The sequence below is a fragment of the Cryptomeria japonica genome, chromosome 9 (assembly GCF_030272615.1).
Source record: "Cryptomeria japonica chromosome 9, Sugi_1.0, whole genome shotgun sequence".
In the NCBI taxonomy this organism is placed as follows: Eukaryota; Viridiplantae; Streptophyta; class Pinopsida; order Cupressales; family Cupressaceae; genus Cryptomeria; species Cryptomeria japonica.
Window position 1 is genome coordinate 138,995,187 of NC_081413.1, and position 17,656 is coordinate 139,012,842.

The 17,656-nt window shown below is 39.1% G+C and overlaps 1 protein-coding gene across 10 annotated transcripts in view; it reads left to right on the forward strand.

Annotated features, from left to right (window-relative positions):
- LOC131060225 (uncharacterized) overlaps positions 1-17,656 on the forward strand; it is a 332,812-nt gene that overhangs the window by 18,224 nt on the left and 296,932 nt on the right. For 4 of the 10 annotated variants that reach the window (XM_059211028.1, XM_059211030.1, XM_057993391.2 and 1 more), the window contains one exon: positions 9,572-9,663. The exons of the other annotated variants lie outside the window; for them this stretch is intronic. In XM_059211028.1, coding sequence (XP_059067011.1) covers positions 9,572-9,663 — 92 coding nt within the window. The remainder of the gene's footprint in view (positions 1-9,571; positions 9,664-17,656) is intronic. 10 annotated transcript variants of the gene reach the window in all.

Below are 17,656 nucleotides of genomic sequence, written 5' to 3' on the forward strand. Positions count from 1 at the left end.
TAGAGAGCGAATACAAAACATCAAAGAAGAAGAAAAGTAATAAATACTCATTTGACGACGATGAAGACTCTAACAGGGAAAGCAGCAGCGGTGGCGAATCAAGTAAAAAGGTGCACGCTCTCCAAAAGGACATGGAACGAATGCTGAAAGAATTCAAAGCCATGAAGAGGAGTACAAGTAAGACTAAAGAAAACGACGTGTGGTGTACCGACTGTAGGAGTGACGGACACACCAAGGGGTCCTGCCCCAAGAAGGCTTTCTGCGACATTTGTCAAATTGCGGGACATTTGACAAAGGAATGTCCATACAATATGAAAACCAGGAGCCAACAAGTTCTCTTCACGCAAGAGCAGCCAGCCGTCGGAACTTCGCAAACCGCCAACAATAGTGCATCATCTGGCGGATACCGAAACAACAATAACAACAATAACAACACAAGGAGCCGGATCCAATATGACTCCAAAGGTCGACCGATGGTACAATGCAGAGCGTGCAGCTAGTGGGGGCACTTCGCTCGAGACTGCCCGAAGGGAGAGGCCCCACAATATTTGTGCAAATGGTGCGGACTGGGAGACCACGAAGACACCACCTGCCCGAAGTCCGACGTCAACTTGCTCAATGTCGAGGAAACCAAAGAAGAGGAAGTGCTGGCCGTAGCTCGCGCCCATGCTAGACACACAATGTGCCCAGACCCGGAGATGGAGAAGCGAAGGGCACAGGAAACACAGGAAGAAATTGAGAAAGAGATACGAGAAAGGGCGAAGGCGTACGGCGAGTACTTCCAGCCGACCGGAGGCGGAGGATGCTATACTAAATCAAAATTTAAAATTAAAACTGGAGGTGCCTGTGAAGGTACACGACCTCCTCCAAACGATGCCTCAATTACGAACGGCGTTGCTAAATAATCTCTCCCAACCACGCACCAATACCAACCACCGCACAGATGTTCCTGGGGGGTCTGCAATAGACCCCATGCTGCTGGCAGTTAACACTAGAAGGAACCCGGCCATTGTGGAGATGGGTATCCTTGGCACCATTCTAACCGATACCATCGTCGATGGTGGATCAGGAGTGCATGTTCTTCCAGAAGAAACCTGGCGGAAGCTGGGGAAGCTGACGCTGTGGCCATCTACATTCAATCTGCTCGGAGCAGATCAGCATGGAATCAAACCCATTGGGACATTGATGGGCCAACAAGTTACCATCGGGACGCAACCCTTCATACTGGATTTCGTGGTAATCCCACTAAAGAAAAAAGGGTATGATGCGATCTTAGGGAGAGGGTGGCTGGTGGCAGCCAAGGCCACCCACAACTGGAAGAAGAACACTCTGTCTACGGAGAAGGGAGGAAGGAAGTTTATCATAGACCTCGAGACACAATTAGTTAGTGAGGAACTGGCATCATCTTCGGAATCGGAGGGTGAAGGAGAAGGCAACCTGAGGAACGAAGGACGAGGCTGCAGGGAGCCCAATGACGAAGGGATTCTCAAACTAGGAGAGTGCTCTGAGGATGAGATGGGGTCATTGAACGGGGTCTTCCACTGGCAGATGGAGGATTACGAAATGTTCCAAAGCTACAGGCTCGAAGTAGAGGAACTAGCGCAAGTAATAGAGGAGGTGTGCCTGCCAGAATACATAGAATATTGGAAGGGAGACGCCCCAAACCTCGGTGACGTAGATAATTCGAAGATCAATTGTGTCGACAACAATTGGAACCCTGTGTGGAAGGCCGCAGCTTTCAAAATCTTTATTATTCTTCTCCTTCTTATGTATGGGAAGGAGACCGTGGTCCCTGTAGAATTTGTGGTTCCAGGTCTTCGGATGGCCATTGAAAATAGACTTGCCACCAACGGATCCAAATTGAAACCCTACCACGCGAAGCACGCAGGGGACCCGAGAGGCCGGAAGGACACCTGAGAGTCCGAAGGGGGACCCGAGAGGATGGAAGTCGACTCGAGAGGCTGGGCAGGCGACTCGAGAGGCATGGGACCAACGCGGGAGACTCTTGGGTGAGGAAAACCAAGAAGGATGAAGGGCGATCCCAGAGACAGGGGACCCGAGCTGACGACTCTCTAGACAACTAAATTGGGAAATTGGAAAAAAAAAAGAAAAAAAACACGTACGGCTGTAGTAAAAAAAACGTACGGTCGCAGTTCGTACGACAGTTGACCGTACGGTTGGGGAAAAAAGTACGGTTGTACGTGTCTATACGACAGTGATCGTACGGTTGAAAGAAAAAAAAAAGAAGGAAGCCATAGTGGGATCACTGGGTAACACTGACGGTGGACACCACCGTGCGGTGGACATCACCGCCACCAGAGACATAAACGCAGCACCGCACAAACAAACACAGACACAGTCGTACGGTGGAGGGGTGTTGACCGCACGGGAAGGTGGCCGTACGATTGGAGGTGTCTGTGTTGTTGTTGACCGTACGAGGAGGTTGTATGGCCGGGGTGCCATCGGGGACATTACAGAGGAAACTTAAAAAAAAAACAAAAAACGACGACGACCAGATTGAAAAATCATTGAGCCAGGACGCTGAAAATATTAGAGTGGAGAAGAAGGGTTTTGACATCTTAAAATATCACAGAAATGATGCGCGCCATGGACTTACGTGTGGTTATGAAGGTTGTAAATTGGTCTTGGCAGCGCCCTCGGACCCCGCGAGGGGCGCTGCCCCTCGACCCCGCTGGGGCGCTGTTGTGATGTTTTCACACATCGCCCCATTGCAAATGGGGACCCATGTTTTTTGCTCGTTTTGTTCGTTTTCGCTTTGCTTTTTTTAGGGTTTTGTTAGTTTGTTAGTTGTCTGGATTTAGGGTCAAGCCTTAGGGTTTTAATTACCGTCTTTTCAGGCCAGAATCCAGTCAGTTTTGAGAGCTTTTTGAATTTCCTTTTCTAGAATGCAAATTTTGAATGCAATGAATTCGCTAGAATGGTCTAATTTTCAATTGGAATGTTGATGCAGAGCTTAAATTTGTCTAAGTGTTGAAGATGAAATGTAAATTTTGTCCAATTGGATATTTTTGACCAAATTTTGACTTTTTTGATATTTGATCCTGGGCATTGGAAATGATTTGTTTTTGCCTTGTGAAGTGATTAAATGTGTAAAATCATGTTATTTTGGCCTGTAGGAGCAAAATCGCTCCTGTCCCTCAGTGAAGGACGGGAGCTCGTTTTCAAATATCTTACTATTCCTGCAGGGTCAAGATGAATTACGAATTGGAAGTGATGGAGAAAGGCGAGATCTTTCCATTGAATATAAATTGAAGATTTTCGTGAGCACAGAAATGCCTCCAGGGGAAAAATCGCTCCTGTCCCTCAGTGAAGGACCGTAGCTACAAATCCAATTTTGCTTTGTCCTTGCAAGATTTTAACGTCTTGACGATGTGAAAAGGTCCAAAGAGGTACATTTTATCAAATGAATATAACTTGAAGTGCTGTCGGGGAGATCGCATGGATAAGCAAGTCCGGCTTGAGTGAGGTCCTGATCCTGAAATTTGGCTAAGTCTGGAATGTCCTGACCCTGAAATTTGACTAAGTCTGGAAACTGAAAAACCTTCAAAAGCTAGATTTTGCAATATAACTCCTGGAGGTCCGAAACCACTCTCAAACATCCTGAAAGTATATATGGAATATAACTTAAAGTATAAGAAAGAAGAAACATAGAAGGAAATGTCACTTATACTTAAATGTTATATTCCATTAAAATTATCCTGATTGAGGGTGCGAAAAGTCAAATTTCGCTCGTGTCCCTCACCAAGGGACCAGAGCGACAATGCTTAGTTAAGCCATTCCTGACCTTGTTTGGACGAATCGAGACATCAAAGGCATGGTGAAGGACGAAATGAGCATGATAGAGCATCCAGACTTCATCAAAAACAATGAAATGATGAAGTTTTGCCTAGAGGGTCAATTTCGCTCCTGTCCCTCACTGAAGGACCAGAGCGAAGTTCTTCATAAGGTACGTCCTGAACAAAGACCAAGCAAATTTTATGTTCGAAGGCAAGAAAGGAGGTCAATCGAACCCGTTGAAGACAAATTGAAGATTATCAAACGTCAACAAAGGACCAAAATGCTTAAGTTCGCTCCTGTCCCTCAGGGAGGGACCAGAGCGATTTTTGTCTAAGATGAATTTCTTGCCAAGTTACAATGAATTCCAAGGCATGGACGAATGAAAGGGGCATTGCGAATCCGTTGAATATAATTTTCGAAGGTGATGAAGTGAAATGAGGCCCACAAGAGCAAAATCGCTCCTGTCCCTCTCCAAGGGACCAGGGCGAGGTACCTTGTAGCTCTCGTCCCTCTCCCAGGGACCAGAGCGATTTCCTTCATTAGGCAAGATCCGAGCTAAAATCAGGACAAGTTTACGTACAAAGATAAGGGAAAACATGAGATGGACGCGTTGAATACAAATTGAAGATTTTTTGGACGTCCACTAGGGTCCTAACTGCCTAGCTCGCTCCTGTCCCTCAGGAAGGGACCAGAGCGATTTTTGCCATAATTGCTTTTCTTGCAAAGTTACAGATGATGTCAAGGCATGGACGAATGGAGTGAAGAAGGACGAGTCCATTGAATATAAACTTGGAACCTGGCAAAGTGAGGTAAAGGCTACAAAAGGAGGATCGCTCCTGTCCCTCTCCAAGGGACCAGGGCGATACAATGGTGATGTTACTTCCTATGCAAGTTCAAGGTCGATCCAAGTCAAGACAAGGTGGCGAGGGACATTTCAAGGCGTCTTTAGCAAGCACAAACATTAAAAGGTCGTCACAATGATGAAATTCGCATCCTAGGACATAGATCGCTCCTGTCCCTCTCCAAGGGACCAGGGCGATGTTAGATGCATTGGTCATTTTGTGCAAGATTTACGTAAGAACAAGATTTCATAAGGTAATGCAAGGTCTAAGGCATCGTTTGAAGATAACATACAAGAGTTTTGAACGTCCAAACATTGCTAATCAAGGTAAAAAGCTCACATCGCTCCTGTCCTTTGGACAAGGACCAGGGCGATCCTATCAAGAGCACTCATATTCCTTCAAGATCAAAGCAAGGTGAGGTTAAGCGAGGCAAGGGACGACGTTTGGAGGACATCACAATGAAGATCGAAGATAAAAGGATGCATATTGGACGTGGAAATTTGAAGATTGCTCCTGTCCTTTGGACAAGGACCAGGGCGATGAACATCCAAAGACACTCATGAACGCATGCAAGGCAATCAAATTCGAAGAGCTCATCATGATGATTAATGTTGAACGTGGAGATGAAGGAGTTGAACGTGAAAAATGCAAAAATCAAGACAAAATCATGGATCGCTCCTGTCCCTCTCCAAGGGACCAGGGCGATGAGGTACGTCCCTCTCATTTTCATAGTTTTGGCGCCAAATAAGCAATTCAAATTTTCCTTAAATGCTAAGTTCGATAAAAAATTGAAAATCCTATTTAATTTGGCATTTAATGTGGCGTTGATCTTTTATTAATTATTTTGCCTTTATTAAAAATCGAAATTTGCAAATTAAAAACGTAAGGCATTAATAATTAATTAATTAATTAATAAAAATCGAATTTGAAGCGCTACAAAGGGAGGTCGGCCTTGCTAAATCATTTAAAAATCATTTAAAAAATTGTTTTATATCCTCAAGTCGGCCTAAGGGATAAATGCAATCCAAGCGCTATATATGGGGAGTGGAAGATTTCATTTTCACATCATCATTTTATCCTTCTACATGCGAATTAAGGAAGACAAGGGAGAAGTGCGATTTGGAGTTTACTAATAAAGGTGGTGCGATATCTTGGAGACTTCGTTGGAGCGAATTTGTCAAGGATTGAAGACCACGTCAAAGGTGCGAGACTAGGAGGATTTGTTAAGGCGAACTTGAAGATCCATTTGAGCGAATTGTCAAAGAGGCAAGACTTGAAGATCACGTTGAAATCCAAAGGTGGCGAAATTGATCTTTTGAGGAGATAACATTGAAGACTACTTATACCTCAATTTCGCCTAGGCGAATTTTATTCATTTTGCATTTTAGAGTTAAGCTCTCAAGTAAGGTATGGCAAGATCTCTTGTTTTAATTTCGAATTTTGATTGTCATTGCCTTAATTTTGGAATTTTGTTTTGCCTTAGCTCAGTCTTTTTTAGGAAATGATTAATAAAGGACTTATCATTAAGTTTCCTAAAATTTGCTCTCTAATTTATGTTATGTATTGCAAAATCATGTTACTAATTTTGAAATGTTGTGTAGGCATCAAATGGAGGTCTCTTCAAGGAAAATCAAGCCGGAACAAGGACGGTCTTCGCCAGGACGATCAAGCCAGGACATGGGCGACCTCTTTCAATCCAGCGTTCCAAGGCAAGGTACATCATCTTCCTGCATATCAAGGACGCAAGGAGTTAGAACAAGGGCTCGTTGAAGAAGCAAAATAGATCCAGAGGAATTAATTAAAGCAAGTTTCTCAACAACATCAAGATGAATATCTACCAAGATACAAGTGTCAAATGAGGTGGCGTCCTAGTCATCATTTCTCCAATCAGTGAGGTCCATCTCAGCATGTCCAGATTCAATGTACTTAACTCATGGAAGGTGGCACAAACTCCGATGTACCTACCCCGGCTATCCATTGGTCGATTTTTCTAGAGAGGACATGTGTCCATGCAATACAATTTTGTCATTGGTCAAGCATTAAATGTTATGTAATGGTTGTAACAAACCCTAATTAGGGTTTTCATTGTAAAATCTTGGCCATTGATCTTGAATTGATCTAAGCCATCAAATTGTATTGTGGGCACTATATAAGCCCAGGCATTTCATTTTGTAAAGGGAATTTTTTCAGATGATTAGAGAGAGTTGTAAATAGTTGGAAAAGTTAGAATATAGTTGATAGAATAGCAATTAGAGTAGAATAGGAGGACAAGGCAAGAAATTGTTGCCATTGATTGTAAACAAACTCCATTTTCATTGAAGTAATGGTGAAATATGTCGTTTTCTTGCAATTTGCATGGTTTCTTGTTGAGTCTTCAATCTTAGATGGTAGATGATTAAATGAATGGAGGAAATGTGATTGATTGATGGTGGAATTCGTATGTCCATACTACTAGCAGTTTGTTGATTGCAGACTTGCCTTGTGTAGTCAACTGGAATCATTCAGCCTAAGCTCAATTTCAATTTGTCGCTTCTTCATTGATATGCATCAACTTGGATGGTATCTATGCCTGCGGTGATGATTTGAACATCGAAAAGCTTCCCTAGAAGATCGCACTAGCCTTGTGTAGATGTTCCATTGATGTCAAAACAAGACCTAGTTAGAGTTTCATCAAAAATCAAGTCATTGCTCCTACATTCTTAGTATTAGGATTAGATCCTCTTTTCGCTCTTATCCTTTTTCCTTTTTTTTTATCTGAGTTAGTCAGAGCCTGTGTTCCAGCAAAGCAGATCGGAAGTTCAATGTAAGTCCCCTTGTGATTCCAGCAAATCACATCATACCACTGGAGCTTGTCCACACGTGGAGACCCCACTAAAAGAACCTTGGAGTCTATCTAACTGATCCTTTTCGCAGATCTTCAGCAGTTAGAGACTATTTTCTCAAGAGAGGATAAGATGCCTTTGGGTATTTTATTCTGTGTATGATTGTGTATGAAATACACGTCAACAGGCGCTGCCCCCAGACCCCTTGTTTATTTTGAGCTACAATACACTTTTTGAGTTTGGCGAAGGACATCAGAGAAGGCACGGTAAGTGTTGGGTTGTTCCGTACTGTGAGAAAGAAGCCTGCAGCTAAGCATTGGCGTAGAACCCATAAGCCGTAGAGGGAGACGGATTTGGAGGTTGGGAACAAACAGAGTTTGAGAGAAGGCATTGCAGGTCTGTGCAGTTGTATGACACCAGGGAGTTATTCAGTTCAGTTATTAGCCTTTCGGGAGTGTGATGGAGGATTTGAGGTGTCTCCTAGCCTTTGTGCCAGCGGGTTGTGGCCACCTCCAGGCAGGAATGGTACGCTTGAGGAACTTGGAGTATGTCTCGGCTGGACGTGAGGTTTCCTTGGTGGATGTAGAGAGGGCTCGGGAGGAGTTGACCACCAGGTTGGAGGCAGTACTAGCGTGAGACGTAGCTCAGCGTACCCAGGAGTTGGATGCCGAGAGGGCAGCGCGGGTGGCTATCGAGGACAAATTGGCTAGGGAGACAGTATCATTTGAGTAGCAGTTGGTGGAGGCTGAGACTGAAACGCGTGTTTTGCAGATAAGTTTGGTTTAGGCACAGGAGGATTGTGATGTCAAAGGAAACACTAATGGTGAAATCCGCACTTGAGCATAGGATGGTAGTAGAAAAGGATTTTTAAGCGAGGATGCAGCGTGTGTATAAGTTCCGAGCTTGACTGGCGTCAGTAGTTCTGTTTAATGTCATCTCTATTTTGTATTAAGTCGTCCGGAGACGACTGTTTTTCTTTTGGGGGGGATGATGTTGGCGGCAATATTGTACACGGAAATAAAACTAGTTAATTAAGTTGTAATTGTGTTGGTTAGTTGGCAACCGAGGGGTGGTAGTTGCGGTGCGACGGTTGGAGCTCGCACCCCCTCGGCATCTTTATATACTTCTGAATGTAACTTGTGTAGGACACTTAGGAATGGAATAACATCTGATATATTGCATCTGATATCTATGGCATTATTATTCTGCATTACGTGTTTTATCTGTGTGCTTTAAGTTATTCACCCGAGAGGGTAAACAGAGGGAATGAAGAACCTAGATTTTGTTCCATGAACACCTCTTATTGTTTTTGAAGACATACTATGTAAACACATAACTCTGGGCACCATGAACATGGTTTTGATGATGCTCTTGAAGGCTACTTTTAATTTGAGGCCCATTACAAGTGAATAATAGATTAGAATACTAAGAATCGGAATTTCTATGATGAGAAATTATTAAATAAGTTAAATACACCAGTAAAAGTAAACAAAATAATAGAAAAAGCCTATTTCAATCAATAATTAAATTGATTAGTAAGGTTTGAAAAATTAAACTGATGAAGGATTCATAATTAAATTGTGAAGTGTTTTTTTTCTATGCCTACTATTAAATTAATGATAAGGCTTTCTATATTAGTTAATAATTTCTTTATTGAGGAAAGTATTTTATGGTTTACCATTTAAAAAATTAAATATAAATTCTTTGAAGATGTAATGGAAATTTGGATATATGATTTTTAAATGTTCTGTATGGACAAACCCAAAACAAACCCAACCCCAAATTTTTCTTTACTAAAACTATGAATTGAACCAACAAATCCAAACCCAAACCCAAACCCTAACCAAGATTGATAACTTATGTCTCATCTATACTTTTGATTTCAGTATTTCAAGCAAAGGAATTTTTTAATGCTAACTAGATATACATATACAATTATTATATACAACCCCATTATTAATAGAGAAGCTTATATATATTGATAATATTCACAACAATAATTAACTAAATGAGAACAATTTAGTAGGACGAGTCTCTTCAATAATGGCAGTAGGTATGCACATAGAAGTTGTTCAGATCGTATTTTAATTGTTTACCACTGTCATGCAGGTTCTATAAGAGACATGCGGAAGATGTTCATAAAGATCAACAATGAAGAAATGAGATTGAGAGGGCAATGTTGCACTTGTGAGAGCAATGAGGTACTACACATTGTGTGTGGTCCTGATTATTTATCATATCAAATTGGGGGTTACAAAATAGTTATAATGTGAAGTTATAATGAGTATGTCCATGGGAGTATTAGATTAACATGTTTATATAAACATATCTATTATTTAATAACCTCTTGTAATGACTAAACCTAAAACAACGTTAAGTTTGTCCCAAAACTTGACAAAGAAAACATGATCAAGAGGTATAGTTATTAGATCAATAGATGACAACGCCTACTTAAGCTTGTACAAAGACTTAATCAATTTGCAAACCAGATGATCACAACTAAGTACCTAGAAACTTACAGCCTCCACCATGTTAACCTATTCATCCAAATCTCCATTTGAGAGGTACTCTCAACATCCATTTGATACATTTAACCAAATTGAACTGTAATGGAGAGAAGCAACCAAATCTCCATCTTTGTTGTTGGAGCAAAAGTCTCCTTACAGTCTATCCCCTCTTGTTGTGAATACCCTTTTGCAGCAAGATGAGCCTTCAATTAACATGTTTATATAAACATATATTTATTAATTTTATTATATAATAACCCCCTGAAATGACTAAACCTAAAACAACCCTAAGTTTGTCTCAATACTTAACAAAGTAAACATGAGCAAGAGGTTTAGTTATTAGATCAACGGATGACAAAGCCTATTATGGGAGTATTTGATTAACATGTTTATCTAAACATATATTTATTATTTAATGTGATATACAGCCTTGTGTTTTTAGTTTTATTTTCTGTTTGAGTTTGTTTAGAGAAGTAGACAGAGATGCAGAGAAGGATTTTGCAATAATCTTATTTGCAGCAAATAAACAAACAAGATAACTCTTCAAATTACAATACCACAACCAGTAATATTTCAGATTTACTTTCAGAACTGGAAAGACAATGTATCATCAAAGTGTTTGATACCCAAATGGCAAAATCTGATTAAAACCACAATACCAACATACCCGTTTGCTGTATTACAAATAACTTTCATTAATGCCTGAAAATCAGCAAATTGGCAACTCAAAACTGGACACCACTATCACAAATCTGCTCTACAATGCATAGAATGGATGTATTCTGATTCCAAGGCCCTAGACGCCTCCTTCCAGCAATAAACCAACAAAAAACCCAAGCACCAAACTTCACCAAGCACCCACGTCCTCTCCTAGTCTAGGCAGCTAGCCAGAAATGGTATGACCAGCTTAGCCAAGACAAATATTTTATTACCGTTTTCAAATCTCCTCCAAGGGTTTGTCTTCTCATTTGAAGATGCAATTTGGAAACACAAGCTGTTATCCTCTCCGAATGAAGCCCAATGTGATCCTTGAATTAAATCACCAATAAATTCTTTAGGTTAGATCTTTCACTCATGAAGAGAATGTTCTTTGCAAGGTTTTTTGATGAAGGGCTACTCCATCCAAAAACAATAACTCAACAACAACAAAAAAACTGCAAGAGAAAATAGTTGCTTCTTATTACTCCAATGTGAAAAAAAATACAATATTCCAAAACTTACAAATTATTAGCCAAATTGGCTTTACAAATTTGCAAGCTGGAGCAAGCCTTGCTTCTTAAGTTCTATATTGAAGTACTCGACTCCGAATGCCTAACAACTAGCCCAAACCTCCCTTTTATAGCACTCTTTTGCCTCTTGGAAATCCCATGCCCCTTTGAGATGGGCAACACATCGCCATCAATAATTCCAACACAGCCAATAGATGTCCCTAGAACTTTCCCAAATGGGCACCTAAGGAAGTGGCCTTTGAAATTTTCAAAATGGGTGCCTAGAGAGGTGTCCATTTCACTCCATCTTATCATGACACTTCACCTTCCTCATGTGGATGCCAAGATGGATACTTTACCTATTTTGCCTTATAAATGATAAAATGAAAATTACATTTGCCTTTAATACATAAGCCACAAATATTAAACTATTTCAACTCTCTATGTCCCCTTGGACTCTTTTCAAAGTACATGGAGATCTATAGAAGCTTGCATTTATTTTTATTCACCTAACCTTAACTAGAAATTAAAATAACAATATTTTGGGTGGATGCAAGATTCCTCTATGCTCGTGAATGCTCCTGCATCGTACACCTTGGGTTAGAAGAAATGTTTCATGAGGGGAGATCATGAACATTTGAAAACCGTATGATTATTTCAAATCCACCATTTTTTCTTGTCCGTTTGAATAGTCTTCTTTATCTTAATAGATACATCTTCTAACCAAATTGAGCTGCAATTGAGAGAAGCAACCTAATCATCATCTTTGTTGTTGGAGCAAAAGTCTCCTCATAATCTATCCCCTCTTGTTGTGAATACCCTTTTGTAGTAAGATGATCCTTTGATTATCATGTTTATATAAAAATATAGTTATTATATAATAACCCCCTGAAATGACTAAACCTAAAACAGCCCTAAGTTTGTTCCAAACTTGACGAAGAAAATGTGACCAAGAGGTTTAGTCATTAGATCAACATATGACAAAGCCTATTAAGGGAGTATTTGATTAACATGCTTATATAAACATATATTTATTATTTAATGTAATATACAACCTTGTTTTTTTAGTTTTGTTTTCTGTGTGAGTTTGTTTAGAGAAGTAGAGACGGGATGCAGAGAAGGGTTTTGCAATAATATTATTTGCAGCAAATAAATAAACAAAATAACTCTTCAAATTACAATGTATAGAAAAATCCACAACCAATAATATTTTAGATTTACTTTCAGAACTGGAAATACAATATATCATCAAAGTATTTGATACCCAGATGGTAAAATCATATTAAAATCACATTGCCAACATACTCATTTGCTGTATTTAAAATAACTTTCATTAATGCCTGAAAATTAGCAAATTGGCAACTCAAAATCGGATGCCACTATCACAAATCTGCTCTACAGTGCATAGAATGGATGTATTATGATTTCAAGGCCGTAGATGCCTCCTTCCAGCAATAAACCAAGACAAAAAACCAAGCACCAAACTTCACCAAGCACCCACGTCCTCTCCCAGCCTACATGTCTCACTAGAAAGGGTACGGCCAGCTTAGGAAGAGAAATATAATAAACTCTCTATTACCATTTTGAAATCTCCTCCATGGGTTTGCCTTCTCAGCTGAAGATGCAATTTGAAAATAAAAGTTGATATCCTCTTTGAATGAAGCCCAATGTGATCCTTGAATGAAATCACCATTAAATCCTCTAGGTTAGATCTTTTACTAATGAAGAGAATGCTCTTTGCAAGGGTTTTTGATGAAGGGCTACTTCACCCAACAACAACAACAAAAGAATTGCAAGAGATTTTTTTATTTTATTTTTATTACTCCAATGAGATAAAAAAAATACAATATTCCAAAACTTACAAAATATTGGCCAAATTGGCTTTACAAAATTGCAAGATGGAGCTACAAGCCTTGCTTCTTAAGTTCTATATTGAAGGACTCAACTTTGAATGCTCAACAACTAGCCCAAACCTCCTTTTTATAACACTCTTTTGCCTATTGGAAATCCCACACCCCTTTGAGATGAGCAATACATGGCCATTAATAATTCCAACACAACCAATAGATGTCCCTAGAACTTTCCCAATTGGGCACCCAAGGAGGTGACCTTTGAAATTCTCAAAATGGGCGCCTAGAAAGGTGTCCATTTCACTCCATCTTATCATGAATCCTCATCTTCGTCATGTGGACGCTGTTGATGTGTTTTTTATGCGCTGTGTGCAACACAAAATAAAATACTAAGTATTCTATCCTCTCTTGAACAAAATCCTCCAAAGTGCTAAACTGCGTGATCAAATGGGATGACTCCAAGGTTCCGAATGTCAGGTCTTGACGTGCTCTTGGATAGACTCAGTATTATGATGTGATTTGCTGGAATCACAAGGGGACTTATGTTGAATCTTGAATGCTTGAATGTCGTTGGAACGTGGAATTTAATTTGATTTGAAAAAAAAGGAAAAATAGATAAAGGGTTTAGAAAGCTAATCTAATCCTACGAATGTAAGAGCGATGAAAATCTTTGGTGGAACTCAACTAGACTTTGCTTTGCCATGCAAAGGAACAACTTGACAAAGTTTAGTGCGATCTCCTAAGGTAAGCATATGATGTTCAAATCACTACTATGGACATAGACACCATCAAGACGATGCATATCAATGAAGAAGTAGCAATTGAGTTAACCTTGGATAAATGAGTTCTTTGGAGGCAGAATAATTAATTAAGTTGTCCCAATTAATGATATTTCTTAAGGATAGCTTAATTGATTATTTTAATTAAAAGTATTAAGTCAATTATTTATAAAGTTATCAAATAAATAAAAATTAAAATGTAACTTTATATTTAACTAATTTAATAAAATGATTTAAATTAATATTATATCATAAAGTCTTTTAAGTGAAATAATATTAATTTAATATTATTTCTAGATGCTTCTTGGGTGCATCGTTTTCCATGCCTCAATTTTTGAGCTGTTGGATCTGCATTTTTTTTTCAGATTCTTGGTGGGTTTTTCAAGATCTTTTTTGGGTTGGTCTCAAATTTTTCTAGGTGCCTCGTTTTTCGTGCCTCGAATTTTGCACCAACGAATTTGCCTTGGAATATAAAAACAGTTCACAATTTCTGCTAATTCTGTGGACGTTGGGAATTTTGCTGTTTTCTGGGCACCGTTTATGCTATTTTAAGTTTGCAAAAAAAAAATAAAAATTTCATTTCTAGGTTTCTTCCAAACCTCGAAATTTGTGCCTTGGAATTTGTGCAAGAATTCTCCTATAGGGTTTCAGTTTTCTCAGCAGCTGCTTCTATTCCTATTTTTAAATCAGATTCTTCTGTCTTATGCTTTCACTAGGTTGACCTCGTTCAACCTCCATTTTCGTGATGGCATCTTTGACCAACATGATGTTTGAACACAGTCAAAAGTTTAACAACTGTCACAGCACCTGGAAACAGTGCATGTTCACGATATCTGAATATCGTTACCTTTATCAGATTGATTTAGGCCAGACCTCGTCTAACAGGTCCCAGGGTTTTCACGATATTTTTCTTGAAAAATTGTCTGTCGGTTTTCTGATTTTTTCCACAAAAATCATGGGTTGGTTCACATTTTTTTCCTCAAAAATTGTTTGCAGGGTTTCGATTTTTTTTCTTTAAAAATTATTGTTTGTCATCCGCAAAGCTTGCATGGGATTTCTTGGTTTTCACAATTTTTTTTCAAAAATTGTTTGCTGGTTTTTACAATTTTTTCCTCAAAAATCATCTGTAATACGCAAAGTTCGCATGGGATTTGTGATTCGTGACCTTCTCTGGTTTTGATTGATTTTTCTCCTAAAAAACCGAGCTTTGTTGTAGTCAGTTTGGGTCACACCTGCCAAGGAGAACATCTGCAACCGTGGTATCTTGCTGTCAGTTTTGGAGTTGGTACTCTTCTGCAAAAGGGTTTGCTGATTTTTTCCTCAAAATCATTGTTTCAGGCTTCAGTAATTCGTGTGTGCGAGATCTCTAATTCGTGTGTGAAGGCTACATTCGCTTGGATGGCTTTTGGTACTCTTGGTCATTTACATTTTGTAGATCTTGAGAGGGTCTCCGTAGCAGCAGAGTGTTCTTTGCATCTGTGATCATAACACTTGCAGTGTTTTCTGTAGGGTATTGAGTACGATGACCATTAGGGAGGGTGTTAAAATAATATTAATATCTTCTATAATGGCCATCTTCTATTTTTAGTGGTCATCTTCTATTTTAAGTTGTCGACTTATTTAGCTTGTTAAGTTAGCTTTTTATTATGTATATCGTTCAATGTAATTATCCGATTATTGAATCATTCTTTCAATTTATTTTTCAACAAGCTCATGCATCATTTGCAAGCAGAACACCTATCACATTTGAAGAGAAAAAGCTATGATTGATGCTATGCAACCTTGAGAGAAAATTGATCCAGGGCAGCCCCTTGGAGGTAGTGGTTGAATATAAATACTTAGGAATTGACTTCCACAATAAGCTCAACTGGGAAACATGTAGATCAAAAAGGATACAAGGGGGTTGGAGAGCTTTATACCTTCTTCAAAACAGATGTAGGAAAGCGGAGTTGTGTGATTGGAAGACTAAGAAATCACTTTTCGGTTTGCTCGTGGTTCTGGTTATCCTTTATGGGTGTGAATTTTGGGGGAATAGCATGTCGAACCTCAAATGGAGACAAATAGAGAGAATACAAAAGCATCTTATAACCAACAACCTCAAAGTCAAATCAACAATACCATATGAGATCCTTTTGGCTGAAGCTGGTATGTACCCAATTGAGGCTTCAACGGTCATTCGGTTGTTATGCTACTTAAAAAAGGTGGAAAGTATGGATAAGCACAGTTGGCCCATCTTGATTGTTGATGAAAAAGACTTGGAAGAAACAAAATAACAAATGGATGAACAAGTGGGACATAAATTTGCACGACTGCCCCAACAACAAAGACGAGATAAAAAAGTGGGTCTTAGAGAAATTTAGGAATGCCATGTGGTTAAACCAGCTAGGCAGGAAAAAAAGTGTGCTATATTAAAGAATGCAACCCTACTTGGGTACATGAGGAAAAATAATATTTGAGATCTGCGATCAATGGTAAGGCCAAAATTCTAATTGCACAATTCAGGACTGGATCTCACCATTTGAGATGTGAAACTGGTAGATGGAAGGTGCCTAAAGAAGAGTGGGAGGAAAGAGCATGCCTTTTTTGCAGCAAGAGGACAGTAGAAATAGAATGGCATTTCATTATGGAGTGTACAACGTATGAAGACATTCGCAGCCAGTTTGGGAATGAATTAAAAGTAGATAGTCCGAATGAGCTTTTTGAAGAGTCAAGACTTCACAAAACAGCAAACCTCTTAACCAAGATTCACAAGAGAAGATCCAACATGGAAAAGAATCTGAAACTGGGATAAGTTTAACCTGTGGGTTCCTTAGACCATGGGTCTTGTGAATGTCATTAAAACCCATTCGTTCATTCATTCCAAAGAGGAATCTGATATGTAGATTAACTTGTAATAAAATTGGATAGAATACAATGAATGAATGGATGAATGAATGAATGACTTGCTTTATATAAAGCAAGAGAAACCTATTCTAAAATTAGGAAACTAAAATTAGCTCAAATAGCTAAAGGTTAGCTCAACTAAGTGAACTTAATCTATTATTACTATTAGCCTAATCTAATAAAAGATAAATGCACCTAAGTTTAGCTTAAGTGAATAAAGTAATTGATCTAATTAATTAAATAATTAGATAATATCTTAATTACTCCAACACTAAACTCTAGAGGGAAAAATATTATTTTTCGGGCATGGAGCTCAATTTGCTCTCAGCAAGTCAATTTATGTGCCATTGCCCCAAGTTGGACGTCATTTTCAGCACAAAAGTGCTATATTGTTGACAAGGACTCCAAGGAAACGATTGCAGTTGGCATAGAAGATCACGGGTTGTATTAGTTGGTTGATATTGGAGAAGTTCATTAATGCGCATTGGCAACTAGGAGTGCATTAGATATCAGTACATTGTGGCATTAGGATTAAGGGCATCTCAACCTATCTTATTTCTCAAAGTTGGCTTGAGAGAATATGCTATAAGGTTATCGAACATCCAATAGTAGATATAAGGTGTCGATGGAGGTTGCCAAGCAAGGAAGTAGGACAAAACTCCATTTTCAAATGGATAGGCATGGAGAGGCTTTCGAGTTCTACAATTGGTTCATGTAGATGTTTATGTAATAATGAATATAGCATTGGTCATTGGTGCCAGGTATTTTCTCTTTTTTGTAGATGATTTCAGTAGGAAAATGAGGGTGTTTTTTTTAAAAGCAAAATCATATCTGCTTAAGAAATTTCAAAAGTTCAAAGCATTAGTAGAAAAAGGGTTTAGTTGTTCAATAATCTCTCTTAGGTCTGATAATGGAGGTGAATTCTGTTCACATGAAGTCATGAACCTTTGTGCTAAACAAGATATCA